Genomic DNA, 14,467 nt, shown 5'->3' with positions numbered 1-14,467 from the left:
AAAATTGTACCGCCAAAACTGACCTTTTGCGTCCAAAATTTTTTCGGCCAAAAACTATCTCCAAAGTAGCCATTATAAAAACTAAGAGTGTAACCATTGCTTTTTTTTCCTTATCCTCCTTTCCTTCTCCTCGCTCTTTCTCTTTCTCTTTTGCTTTTCCTTTGTTACTGTGATATTGGAGCTTCTTGGGCTTAAGCATGAAGCCTTTTTACTCAAATTACTGCCGCTGCAAATTCCGTTTGGTTGGTTTTCAAAAAATCGGTTAGGTATACATTTAATCACTCACCTAAATGGAAAGCTAAATGAGGCAGGTTTTTTTCCAATGCTCTCTCAAACACGTCAAAAGCCCTCTGTCCTTTCCTGGGTAGAATCTCCAGGAGCTTATCAGCCGCATCTTCTCGCGTTTTTCTCGAACTCGCTTTAATTTCTTCCTCGTCTGTGGGGTCCAACACATCTACCAAATGTGGTAATAGCTTTATAGGTTCAAGATCCTTTCTTAGTGTGGGCCAGGTACGACGCAAAATATCCTGCTGTTTGTCACCCATACTAATATCATTTCGACTCGTATTTTCACCTGCAAGGAAATCTTTCATTTTAAATTTGGCCATAACCTCATCCCTTGCTTATTTATGTTAAGAACGACCTGTCATAGGAACTCCCCAATAGACCATTTCCGAGTTGCTTTAAGCCCCTGTTTTACAAGAGAGGCCGAACGTGAAACCAGTGATATGAAAAGGATTTTTTCTCATGCAAATAAATCTCATTTCCACAAAAAAGGTTTTATATTTAGCCTAGTTTTGAAAGTTGAAATATTTTGGAAGTCGGAAATGGCCTTATAGGGTGTCCGTAAAACGCAGACTCGGGGCCCGGGCTGGGGTCTATCTTTTTTTTTTAAAGAATGCTGCTTTAGGATTAGGGTTCGGGTAAGTGTCAACCCTAAACCCTCACCCTAAATCAGCATTCTTTTAAAAAAGATTGACCCCAGCCCCCGAGCCCGCGTTTATACTGACACCCCAACTTATGCCTGTCGGGTTACAAAATTAAGCTTCTTTGGAGAAAATTAACCACAATTAATATTAATCACTGATATTCGTAAGAGCTCCTGTTAGGATATGTTTGTCGGGCGGTAGACAAACTAAAAGTATCTGCGAAAGGGATCTAACTTACATACGTGGGAAGCAAAACATGAAAGAGAATCATTTGTGCTCCTCACCTTGAAAGTCACTTTCACCGAATTCTGATGCAGAACTGCTTCTCTCATGACTAGTGACACGCATCTCGTTCAACAGCTGTTTTGTTTCTACCGGAAAAATAATCACATGCGCATGTCATTAGTTAAGCTATTTTTTTATACTATACTGGGCAGATATTGCGCCAAGCGAGACGAAAATCCCATTATACCGGATATAGGGCTGCAGTGTTCACATATAAGAACGGTGATTTCGCTACGTTTTTTGTAACGGAGCGAAGCTGCGCCACGTTGCCGGTCGCATATCGAATCCAGACCCAGATCCAGACCTTCAGATAGGGGAAGGGGGCGGGCTGGTCATCCAGACCCAGAGAAAAGGGGGGGAGGGGGGCGCAGTCTCAAAAAAGTTTGGTCTAAAAATAAGGGAGAGGCCCGGGCCCCGCAGGCCCCACCCCTGGATCCGCCACTGACATAGCCTAAGGTTGGTTGTGTTAGTTGTGCTGCTTGTGGGGGTTGTGGTGGTTGTGGTGGTTGTGTTAGTTGTGTTGGATGTGAGAGTTGCGACCCATTTCATTTACTTCACTGTTCTCTCTGAGTGATACCACAACTTGTTTCTATAAAAATCAGTAATGTATAGATTTAGCCAGGGCTAAAAGCGAAGCTCCTATTAACTCGAATTTATAAATTAAATCCAACAATAAACTTGCATTCCACAAATCAGTTAACTTTAGAGCACATTTATGTGACTTTTGAGGGAAAGGCTAAGTGATTTTAGAGAAAAATAATTTGCAAATACTAGTCCATCTAAGAGTGAACTAAATCTTACATCGAGTTGATAGCCTTATATGTAAACCCAAAAAATAGCAATCATCTTCGATCACGAACTATAATGGCTCTTGATCACAGTAGATTAGGCCTGGAAAACAAATCAGGCCGAATATTTTGCGTTCGACAAGTTTACCTTACAAAATCTTGCCAATAAGTCATGGGGACGTGTAAACCAACCTTTTATACTTTTTATACTTCACATCTGAGGTGAAGTCAGTACCATGATGAGGCGCTGTTTTTATCATACAGACCTCGGACAGAATGCAGTATTTCACAATTTTGCAATACAAATTGCACTCATTCAATATTCAGGGCGATCGAAGCCCGTTGAAAAAATTTCCAAAATCACCTATACGGCTAGCCGGTTCTCACTTTTGACAAGCGCCAAAGTCGACTCAGTTAAATTAAGATTATACGCACGGCATTTTGACAACAACAACAACAACAACAACAACAAATTTTATTGAAAATTGGAAAATAACTAATTACATTACTTTCCCACCCGCACATAGCTTATGAACTAATCGAGGCGGGGGGAGCTGAAGACATATTACAAAACAAGATTTATATATACATGGACTAAATAACAGTGAAGACACTACAATACAGTAAATAGAATTTAAACTAACATAAAACAAGGCATGTACATAACGATTACGAAGAGAGGCTAACCTAAAGTATTAAATAACTTGATAAGACGGGAGACTTCGACATAATCATTTTCTGACCGCAAAAAATTTAGTAATAATTCCTTTATTTTTTTACGAAAGGACGAACGTTTAAGTATTTTAATCGAATACGGAATAGAGTTCCAAATTTGGGCACCGATTCTCGTGAAAAAGGCATACATTTTATCGGTTCTAGAGAACTTAACATAAAACGAGTCGCTAGAGACAGATCTTGTTCTGTAGTTATGAATCTGACTTGTTTTAACGAACTGATTGAGAATACTAACTGGTGCTGTCTGTCTGTTGATATCATACAATAAATAGCTACAATCTCTGAAAAATATGCTAGGCAGGGGAAGGCAATTTGATTTGAGAAAGAAGGGTACGGCGTGTTCCCTAGACTTACTGAAGTAGATGAGACGCAAGGCCCGTTTTTGTAGAGTTACGATCTTTCTTTGAAATGTCAAGGCACAATTTCCCCAACCAGAAATACCATAAGTCAAGTAAGGGACAATTAATGAGTTGTAAACTGAAAGTAAAACACGACGCGGGACATAATGTCGAATCTTAGCTATAATTCCTATCGACTTGCTGATTTTGTGACAGATAGATTCGATGTGGTATTTCCATGAAAGATTTTAATCAATCATTAAACCAAGATATTTTACATAATCTTTCATTTCAAGGTTTGCGTAGGTGTTAGTCACGGAGTCAAAAATTCTAATCCTAGGTATGAAGGGCATATTTTTTTGCCGGGGACGAAAGATTACAAAATTTGATTTTTTTATGTTCAAGGACAGTTTGTTGGCCTTTAGCCATTCGTTGACGTTGCCAAGCTCGCGATTAACAAGTGTTTCGAGTTCCTTTAGGTTGTTATTTGCAAGTATTAAACTAGTATCGTCAGCAAATAGATAAAAGGCAAATAACGAAGAGGACTTGTAAATATCATTGATGTACAGGAGGAATAAGAGTGGTCCGAGGACTGAGCCTTGTGGCACGCCGCACAAGGTCGTTTCAGCCTCAGACACAACATTATTAACTTCCGTAGTTTGCTTCCGATCAGTCAGGTATGATCTGAACCAGGAGTTGATTACACCTCTAATACCATAATTTTCAAGTTTAGCTAACAAAATTTCATGGTTAACAGTATCAAAAGCCTTTTTGAGATCGATGAAAACACCGCACGAAAATTTACCGTTGTCCATGTTTTGGAGAATTGTGTTAACAATATCAAGTACAGCATGCTGAGTACTGTGCTTACTGCGAAAACCGTATTGCTGATCATAGAGAATGGTGCAATCTTTGACAAACTTGGTAACTCTGGAGTACATAAGTTTTTCAAAAATCCTGTTATAAATCGAGAGCAGAGAAATAGGTCGGTAGTTTTCGGGCAGCGTGTCATCTTCGTCCTTAAATATCGGGATAATCTTAGCACACGTTAGTTTAGATGGAAAAATCCCTGAGCAAATAGACTGATTAAAAATCGTGGCTAGAGGTACGAATATGACCCTTTTTGCCAATTTCAGCAGCCTAACTGGAGATGAGTAGAGACCATGGGCCTTGTTGTCTTGCAAAACTAAAATTTCTAAATTGATATCTTCCGGAATAATAGGATCAAAGAAGAAAGTGCGATTAAGTGGCGGATCTAAATAATCATAGAATGTATTTATGATCTGAGGAATTTTAGAAGCCAGTTTGCTCCCAACAGTGGCGAAATATTTGTTAAGAATATTGCTTATTTCCTTCGGGTCACTAGTTGGAACCTCATTCGGGTTTGAGCGAATAGAGTTAGTTGAGTTGCGCTTGTTTTTCTTTTTACAGTTTCCAATTAGCTCGTTAATTCCTTTCCAAGTTTGACGCATATTACATATGTTGAGATCAAAGAAACTTTGGTAGTAGTTCGCTTTACTTAATCTCGTAAGATAAATGATTTTATTTCTGTAAAATTTGTATTTGTCACGGTCTGAGGTATAGAAGAGGTTATTCTTTACCCTGATTGATTTTCTTAAACCCGCAGTCAGCCATGGTTTAGCAAGGAATTTTTGTTTACGATTGGATATACTTCTTAAAGGGGCGTGTTTGTTAATTGTCTTGTTGACAACTCCTGCAAGCGATGTTCATGAGCGACTGAAAACAAACGGCACAGCGATTCAAATTGCAAAAGAAACTACTAACAATCAGTAAAAGGAAAAAAATTCGGTGAAACATATACAGAGGCAACAATTTTCATTTACGAAGACAAGTATTAAAGTGTCTCTGAAAATCCTTGTTTATGTTTTAGGCCGGCTTCCCTGTGTTTGCTTTTTGCAAAGATGAACTCGAGGCAAGAAAATCGCTCAAAGCTTTCTTTTACAGCCAGAATTATAACTAAATATTCTTTGGAACTTCTCCTTTCTATCTGCGGTGAGAAAAAGTCTAGGCTTTTTAAAGTTCTATAAGCTTATAATCAAACCTGATACTCGGTCAGATCATTGTGTCAAATCTTACAAACGTGCATAAACCAAATAGCCTCATAAACTATGCTCGACTTCATTAAATTAGATATAAAAAACAAACATCAAATACAATAATTACTCAGGCTTACCATTCGAGATGCACTGAAAACTATCAAGTAAGGTCAGAATCGCTTCAGACTTTTCAACCGTCTTACGCATCAAGCAAGGTGAAAAACGAAAACGATGCCATCCGAAATCGGATTTCCGACTTTGCCAAAGCGACGTATTTCTGAACCGAAAACCCAATAAACAAACTGGCCATGAATAACAGAAGACTCTTGATAGCAGCTGAATTTCATTTTGTACATCCAGTGGAAAAAGACAGTTAAAAACATCACAAGTTGAAACAAAACTCTGTCAGCTTCAGCTGTCAAAGTAAACAAGAGTTAAGATGCTGCATAAATTTTCCGCATGAACTCACCTGTCAAATTTTGACCAATCAGAGTATAAAAATTGGACGTAGAGCGTGACCAACGCTCGCATAAGTTTAGAAGCACAGTCTACAAGGCAGGTAGACGTCCAATAATTCTTGTAAATACTTAGGGGCTAACCATGAATATATTTGAAAGTAAGCAAATTTATATAATAAACTATTCTCAGGTCTACTAGTAGCCAGTTAAGCTCTTTCAAAACAAGAGTAATGTGATCATTTTTTCCCAGTCTAACAATAATACGTGCAGCAACATTCTGAACGTTCTGCAACCTCGGCAACCAAACGCTTTGGTGCACCATACCGAAAAAAACAATGAGTTACAATAGTCTATTTTCGATATAGCACTAACGCAACAACTAAAGTTTTCGCTGTATCCAAACATAAGTATTGCCTAGTGGTTTCTCTCTTTCATGGCTTTTAGTGTTTATAAAGTCGTTCGGGGGCGTCGCTTGTCAGTCGCATCGTTAACAAACCAACTACGCAACTGACAAGCGACTCGAACGACTTCGTAAATGCTAAAAGCCGTGCATGCGAGAGAGAAACCTCTGCTCGCAATCTAGTACGGAGATATCAGCGGTCGAGGAAAATGATTATTACTGACTTTCACACGATTTTGACCAGACATACCTATGAAACGGACAACAAACTCAACACTAGGAAGACACTCAAACTCAGTCTGTCGCATAAGGTGCTAAACTTACACATTTTTCCTCGGCGGAATATAAACTCTACAAAGCAAAATTTCGTCTGATCTGGTACATTATTAGTAGCTATGTCAACGAGCATTACGATGCGAACTTGAGGGATCTCCTTGAGAATCTATTCGGCTGTTCTTCACCGGTCGCACGCAGCGCATTTTCCTCTGAAGTGGTGTAACTCCATTTTGCGATAGAAGTTAAGTAGATCTCTTTGCAACCTTCATCTGTGCCAATTCAAATATTGTTTGTTACAAAAGCAAAATAATTCGCTGATCACGTTGACGTGTTGAAATTTCAATGACAGGTTAATTGCTAGAGGGCGTATCAGCGGCATCAGAGACATGCAGGGCGGATAAAGGTTGGGCAGTAAAACGAGAGCGTCCGAGCAAAAAGGTGTGATGCAGTGGACTGGGGCTCTGCTTAGAAATGTCGCTTGTTTTCGAATTCGGTCAGGGCTTGCGATGTGGTTTGTACATTAGACACTGCCGCTGTCACTGAATTATGGCGGCTTGATTTGTTTTCTTGCACTTCTTCCTCGTTCCTTTGTGCTGGTGCGCTGTCTCCGAGAGGCAAATGTTGCTATTTTTTGCGGGAGGTTTGGTTGGAGTATACAAACATCTCTTTCAAAGGGTTTCTTTTATTACTTCCATAACTCTACCACTGAATTATATTTTCGTTCTGCTACTCGCCAATGTCGATGTTATTCCAAAACAAAAACAATCACGTACTGTCTAAAACACGAAGGAAAATCTCATCCATGTCATCCATGACAAAACTAAAAGACAGCAGATCGTGTTTCATAACTAGATGACGTTTATAAATGCGTGCAGCTCGTGCAAGGTAAAATTATGCTAATTTCAATCACCATCATCTTTCTTTTTAATTTTAAAAAAAACATCTCATACGTCTTTCTGTTTCTTCGAAACTTCAAAATTAGTTTCCCCTCAGTTTTTATTGTTTTCCTTGTTTTGTTTTAGAGAGGAAAACGGAGAAAAAACCTTACAACTAACCTCAATAAATTTTGTTTACATGCGGTTGCCGGATTTGCAACGTATTGCGCGAATCGCCATGGCGCGTTGCACCCGAGAAGCAAAGTTTGAAGAAGTACAACGCCACTATATCAATATATATCAATCTAATTTTTTGTTAGGTTATGTAAAATTTATCCCCCTTTTTAACATATGTAAAAATTGAGGTTAAGAAGTGTTAAGCTTTTGCAAACAAAACGGCGAAAGACGATTAGGTGATATTTAGTGGAAGGAGGAGGTATTCAACACTTAGAAATTAAACTCAAATTTTGGCATTATACGACCAACAAGTTTGACTTATAGACGTACAGAAACAAACATATGAAACTGTTTATTGATATTGTTATGAAACGAATTTATCTATTTAACATTGTAGCCTGAAATTACAGACAGAAAATAGGATTTCCGGTTTGCAAAAAGGAAAATTTCGCCGGCCTTCAAGCGCACCGGAAGCGCGGAAAGAGCGCTCGTGCCAGTCCTACTCCGCATCACACTTTTAAATGAATAGCGGAGCGCTCGTTTCACCGCCCAACCTTTATCCGCCCTGGAGACATGTCTCCGGGCTCCGCCATCCTTTCCCCCCCCCCCCCCCCCAGACTACCGCTCGGCTCGCTTCGCTTTCCCCCAATGCGATGCCTGGTCCCAGGGTAACGCATAACCTTAATGAACACCCCTTAAATCTGTTTGGTTATACACCGTATTCACAAATGGCGGACACGCGGGAAAAAACTGGTGCCTAGTCATGAAAGCGAGGCGTTGGAGGGTAAACAAAAATTGCAAATGAAGACTTTCAGTGAACTTGCAGAGTGTTTAGCACGGATTCCACCTAAAATAACTTTGTATGGACGTCTTTTTAAATACAATGACGTGGGACGTCTTCTGCTTTTAATGTTTCGTACTGATTTGCTGTTTGCAATCAAAAGGGACGCGTATATCTTCAAGGAAACAGGATGATTTTGTAGGTTGCCGAAGCCTCAGAAGCTCGACAAGTGGGTGATGGCTGGCGAAAAGCGGCAAACATGTTGGCCCAAACTTCACGCTGAAACCAAATACGAAAGCCAGCTCACTGCAATTCTGTAAAACAGAAGTAAAAACAGATATTGGTGGCAAGAAAAAAAGAAATAAGCGACGGATATATGGCCTACTTGTCAACGGAAGAGACCTCCGCCATTACTCAAAACAGGTCAAGTCGAGAGCGGGTGAAAGATTCATTCACGAGACTCATTCATTCATGTTAGTGACATTTTACACATATCTATGTATGTCTGCATTTACAACTTCCTTTGGATGATATTAATTCCGTCGCTTAGGAGTGAATTGTTAGAGGTACGTTGGCAGAGCTTAGCAAATTTAGTGCAAATTTAAAATCTTTTGATTTCTTTGTCATTGCGAAATAAAATAATTTTATCAAAACTAGAAGCTCTAGTGTGTGAATCTTATGGCTTGCTATTTGCCTGGTCTCCTTTACGGCATTATCTCGGAGAGCTCTTGGTAAAAAAGTGGTATAAAGCTCACATTTTACTAGGTTAAACTTTTAAGGCAATGTTTGTGTCAGGACTGAACACGGCAAGCTTCTGTTTCGAATCATTAACTGCGAGTCTAGATCCGTTTAAGAAGGCCATCATTTTATTTATTTATGTATTCTTCACTTTTAAAATATTATGGAACATGAAGTTAAAACTCCTAACAGCCAAAGATAAGAAATAGGAAAATTACTCGCTGAAATGAAATGTGGCCGGCTTACCGAGTCTGCCGAGTAACAAGTTGAAATTTTGAGCGTACTCCACTCGATCGCTCCTGCATTTATACCAAAAAGATAGTTTTCATTGATGTCCGTCATCGATAAAGACCAGAGAATAACGTCCTGGCAAACAAAAACCAAACATAACTTCATCGAAACCTCAGTCACCGCTTCTTTCCTGTCTTCCTTTTTTCCATCTCGATTTGAACTGTTTTGTTCAATGGCACACGTCTCTTGCGTTAACAAGTAGGCCATATATCCATCGCTTATTTCTTTGTTTCTTGCCACCAAGATTTGCATTGTTTATATTTTTGTTTTACCGAATTGCAGTGAGCTGGCTTTCGAACTCGGTTTCAATGTGAAGTTTGGGCCAACATGTTTGCCGCTTTTCTCCAGCCATCGCCCACTTGCTTCGGAAACCTACAAAATCATCCTGTTTCCTTGAAGATATACGCGTCTCTTTAGAAGCAGAAGACATCCCACGTAATTGTATTTAAAAAGAAGTCCGTACAAAGTTATTTTAGGTGGAATCCGTGCTAAACACTCTGCAAGTTCATTGAAAGTCTTCATTTGCAATTTTTGTTTACCCTCCAACGCCTCGCTTTCATGACTAGGCACCAGTTTTTTCCCGCGTGTCCGCCATTTGTGAATACGGTGTATGGCTGGATGATAAAAGTTTTGCTCTTTAGAATATCAAACGCATACGCGATCGGTGATTTTGATGTCCAAGATATCATAATTCGGTTAGACAAAATTAATCCCCAAACAATCCATGATATAAGCTTCATTTGATGATAGTACTCCATGTACAATATACTTAAGAAAATATGAAACTCCTGGTTAGTCAATGATAAAAAAATAACTGCTTATAGTCTAGAGTGCAAATAGCCAAGAAATTGAAGGGTACGCTATCAGCTACAGCGATATGAATGATAGAAGACAAAATTGCCTGGAAAAGTTAAATTAAACAAAAATTTAAAATAGGTTTATTAATTTGTGTTTCGTACGTACCTTCAAAGCCGCCTTCCCTAGATCCTGATGGAGAAGTTCTCTTCCCATGACTCGGGTTTGGACTGTTCAAATTTTTTTGTTCATTCTTTTTTTCGAAATCTTTTTCCCATTTCCATGACCATTCACTTTCTTTCAAAGTTAACTGCTGTTCTAAGTCATTACACTTCTTTGAAAGATCTTTTCTTATATCTTGAGAACTCTCTATCTGTTTTTGCAAATCATGGCACTTGCTAGCATATTGATTTCTTTCACTTTCAGCAAGCTGTAATCGAATGTTCACATCCTCCAGTTGTCTTTGTAAAAAGTCCATCGTCGTTATTCCAGACTCCTCCTCCTTTTCGCTTTCAGCTTCTTCGCCCTCAGGAGTCATTATTTCTTCTGCTCCTTCTCCAGAAAGTCGCTGTCTTTCTACAGAAAAAAAAATAGAAACAAAACTGTTAGATAACTTAAGACGTTCATTGGTAGTTGTCGCTATTCAAATTTCATTTCAATGTCTTAATTATTATGGTAAAAAATCCAGTTTATTTCTTCTTTCTCTTGTTAAATTTTTTTCACTTCCTTTTCCTTGTATTTGCCTTTCAGTCCTATTTTTTCCCCTTTTTCTTTCTAACTGTGATTTTCGGTACGTTTTTGAACATCCTGCTAGACTGAATTCCAAAGAATTCAGCCAGTCGTCTTTTAAAGTCTGCCCGGCATTCTGGACTAGCAAATGGTCGTGTCATTGCTGGGCCTCTAACCAACAATTGTTTTGCAGAATCATCTAGCTGGATTTTGAGACCGTTTCTACCATAGACTTCTTCCGTCAAGCAGTCGTTTTGTTCAGAATTTATTTTCAAAGAACCCAATATAAAAATCAAGAGTGGGAATATGTTTTTTTTCCTTTGCCTCCATTCTTTCCCCTCAATCTCTCTATTTCCTCTTTTTTCTTTTTTAGGGTGATTTCTGACGAAAAGGCTCTTTCCGTCAGTATAGCATGTTACTTGGGACAGGCTCTGGAATTAATTGCATTCGTGTATGTTGCAGTTAATTTTTCTATTTCGGTTAATTTTTATTTTTCCTATGTTTGAAATTCGTTAGCATACATTACCATACCGAAAAACAATGGAAAAATAAAAATTAACTGAAGTAAAAAATTAACTGCGACATGTACAACATGATCATGATGTTTATTTATTATTCATATGCTAACTGGCAGACGGATTAGCAAGTCTACTTTGTCATAGATCGCTTTTACGTTTCACACTGGGTATTGTGCAGAAACCCGGCTAGCACAAGCTCTTTCAAAGCAAAGTATTTTTAAAGAGGCCAATTTGAAGCCAAATTCAAAAATGGGTCTCAAGTGAAGATACATGTAGATAAATTGAAGTAACTACTAGCAGCAAAAACCTTTTGAACAGCTGCTGGACCGTCCAGTATAAGCCAAAAGTTGTCTCTGAAATGGAAGTCGTTACTTTGCTTTGCGCTGGGGTGGTTTATACTTTCAAATAATTTTTTTTCTTTGTTAATTTCTTTGTTTGCCTTTTTTGTGTGTTGCTTTTTTTTCTCATATTCTTAAATCAGCTTAAGAAGTTTATTAAAAGGGAAAATGGTGAATTGAAGTGTTAAATCCACGTCGTCTATGTGCGCGCTAACTCCTTGATTTCGGGTGATAGGCTCCCTAATCTGTTGAGCCGCAACTCGTTCCATTTCTCAGGAACTGAACATCTATGTATTTTGGTTTGCATTTTCAGGGTAACAAACGCCTCCAGAAGAGATCTTTGCCTTAATTAGTTAATTATACTTACCTTCTTTCAATAACAAGGTAGCCAACCATTGTTTCTTTTTTATTATTAGTCCCTCGACAAGCGCTAGGAAAGCATTCGGGCCCCTTCTCTGCAGCGTGAGTAGTAAAGCCTTACTCTTTTCTTTACGTGGTTTTATCGAATCCATTTCATCGATGTCATCTCTAGTGATGATGTCTTCTTGGTATAAAAAATTCATCAGCGGATTTGGGTCTAAATCTTCCAAGAGTACCTCAAAATTCTTTTGGATGATTTTCTTTTGTCCTTTCTGCATGGTTACATCCGTTTCTTCAATTTCTTCTTTACCTACAAAACATGATACAAAAGAATACAGTTACCTAACATTAATATTACGGCCAAAACGTTTTATCGAATTCCTTTTTACATATAAAAGATTACTGTTAGTCATAGGTTAGATCACGTTGTAGTCTCGGATTATCATTTAGTAATACATGCTTAAGTAACGATTTTTTTTTTTAAACTTTAAGCTGACCCTAGAAGGTCAATGGGCTTAACGTCTAACAAAAGGCAAAATAATATGTCGTAGTGAAAGACACGTCGACATGTACAAGCCTTGCCGAAAGAATAGCCGTCCAAAAGGAAGTAAGGCACAGTTTATATTGACATTTAACTCCCGTCGCCGTGAGCCGATTACAAGCATCGCGAGAATCATCCATGACGTGTTAGTGCAGCTCTAAGATTTGGCGAAACCAGTCTGGCCTGAAGTGTATATGACACATTTTTTTCCACCTGATTTTGGTCTTTGTATAGATAAGTGTAATTAACAATTGTATTTTTTTTAAAATATGTCTCCCAAATTTTCTTGAATTTTGGCCGTCAAAAAACAGTTGTTTCCCCCTCAGAAATGCCTAAAGATTGGGAGCAAGCGAAGACTGATGACTGATGACGTCAAGTGACATCAGTTCATTTGCTCAGCCTTCGCTTCCGATTCCAGTCATTGCTTTGTGTTTTGTGGAATTTAAAAGGGATTTATCTGACTGTATGAAAGGAAAGCGAAGTAAATGAAGATGACTGAGGAGTTGTCGACAACGACAGTCCTTCGTATTTGCCGCCATTTTGAAAATCTCCGATTCTACATTCTCGGCCGTTTGCAGTTCAGTTGTCAATTGGGTCACATAATAGGGAGGACATCGTTAAAGGCAAATATGCGTCTTTCGAAGATGTAAAAAGGTTTTGCAAGATTTTTGACGAGTTTATGAAGATTCGGATACATATTTTTCACATATCTAAGAATTAAAAATGTTTAAAGCAAATTCGTGTCATTTAAACTTTTAGGAAGTATGAATAAGGACATTTTCAGGTCTATTAAGCTCGTACTGTACAATTTGAGTCAGCGGCTAGTCTTACGGCACTGAGTCTGTTGAGATTGTTAAACATTCTTTAAGTACTTTTTTGTCTCAATTGGCACTTTCCACAATATTTATTTATTATTTATTTATCTATTTTCTTTAAACAGTTCAAAGGTAACCAATCAGTTTCACCTAATATACTGTCCAGGCTGCAAGATTTTTAAAGAACTTTCCTTTTTTCTTTTTTTCCTTCTTCTCATCTGTTATAGAATAGACACTGTAGCAAGAGAGCTAGAACCTGCTATGACTGATGTAAACTTATTTGATCAGCCATTCAATTTTGCTTGACAAATTACATCCCTAAGGAGTCAGAGGTGTTATTCATGATTGGTTTCATCAGAGCGTGCACAAACGACCGAGGTCAATTATTGTTTCTAATAAGGCAATTAATTCTTGTGGCGTTTCACAGGGCTGGCTGTTACGCCCTCTGCTCTTTCTAATATTGATCAATGACATCCCGAATTCTTCATATAGCTTGAAGTTTTATCTTTTTGCAGATGACATGATTACGCTTTATGCCGATGATGATCCTAAATTTATTGAGGCAACTGTTAACAAAGAGCTTCAAGGTGTCTGGGAATTGCTACATGCGAATAAATTAATTAACACTTAAATAATAGTAAAAAATCAAACTTTGTTGTTCTTCGACCATAAAACCTTTAATCATGAGATATGAAGGAAAATAATTGACCATAGTATGTATACAAGCACATCTTTTTTACTAGAGCGTAAAGACTATGTCAAGTATCTTGGGCTCAGTGATTGATAGCTACCTGTCCTTGAAATATCATAAAAATTATGTTGCTGCCAACACTGCTGCTGGTCATTGCTCGTCTGAGGTACTGTCTTCCTTTAACCTAACAACCATTTTTCAGTCGCTTATGCTTCCCTATTTGTCATATGTTTTGCCTGTCTGGGATCAGGCAGCTAAAATCAAATGCGTGCTATACGTATGAAGTATTTCTTAAAACCCCCAGCTCATGCTGTTCCTTTTTTTCATTTCTTTCAAATTATTACCGATACTGCTCTAATGCTCTATTGCTTTAATGCTCTTCTTTGAATCTGCATTAACTCGACCTTTAAATTTATGTATGAGGATAGCTCTGCCCCAGCAATTAGCTGTAACATCTTCATTAAGTGTAATAATACAATACTATTACTCTTCGTCTGAGAATTTTTACTGGTTAAACATTCAAGACTGAGTCAGAAACGTAATTCTCTCACA

At 38.2% G+C, this 14,467-nt stretch overlaps 1 protein-coding gene across 1 annotated transcript in view; it reads right to left on the bottom strand.

Moving 5' to 3' along the window:
• Positions 1-12,549, bottom strand: part of LOC140931583 (uncharacterized) — a 14,455-nt gene extending 1,906 nt beyond the window's left edge. The window contains exons 1-5 of the mRNA XM_073381384.1: positions 12,528-12,549; positions 11,876-12,178; positions 10,092-10,499; positions 1,214-1,300; positions 287-574 (exon numbers count right to left, since the gene is read on the bottom strand). Coding sequence (XP_073237485.1) covers positions 287-574; positions 1,214-1,300; positions 10,092-10,499; positions 11,876-12,178; positions 12,528-12,549 — 1,108 coding nt within the window. The remainder of the gene's footprint in view (positions 1-286; positions 575-1,213; positions 1,301-10,091; positions 10,500-11,875; positions 12,179-12,527) is intronic.
• Positions 12,550-14,467: the final 1,918 nt, after the last annotated feature.

The sequence above is a fragment of the Porites lutea genome, chromosome 3 (genome assembly GCF_958299795.1).
Source record: "Porites lutea chromosome 3, jaPorLute2.1, whole genome shotgun sequence".
Classification (NCBI taxonomy): domain Eukaryota; kingdom Metazoa; phylum Cnidaria; class Anthozoa; order Scleractinia; family Poritidae; genus Porites; species Porites lutea.
The sequence above is the reverse complement of the archived record's forward strand: the minus strand, read 5'-3'. Positions and strand labels throughout refer to the sequence as shown.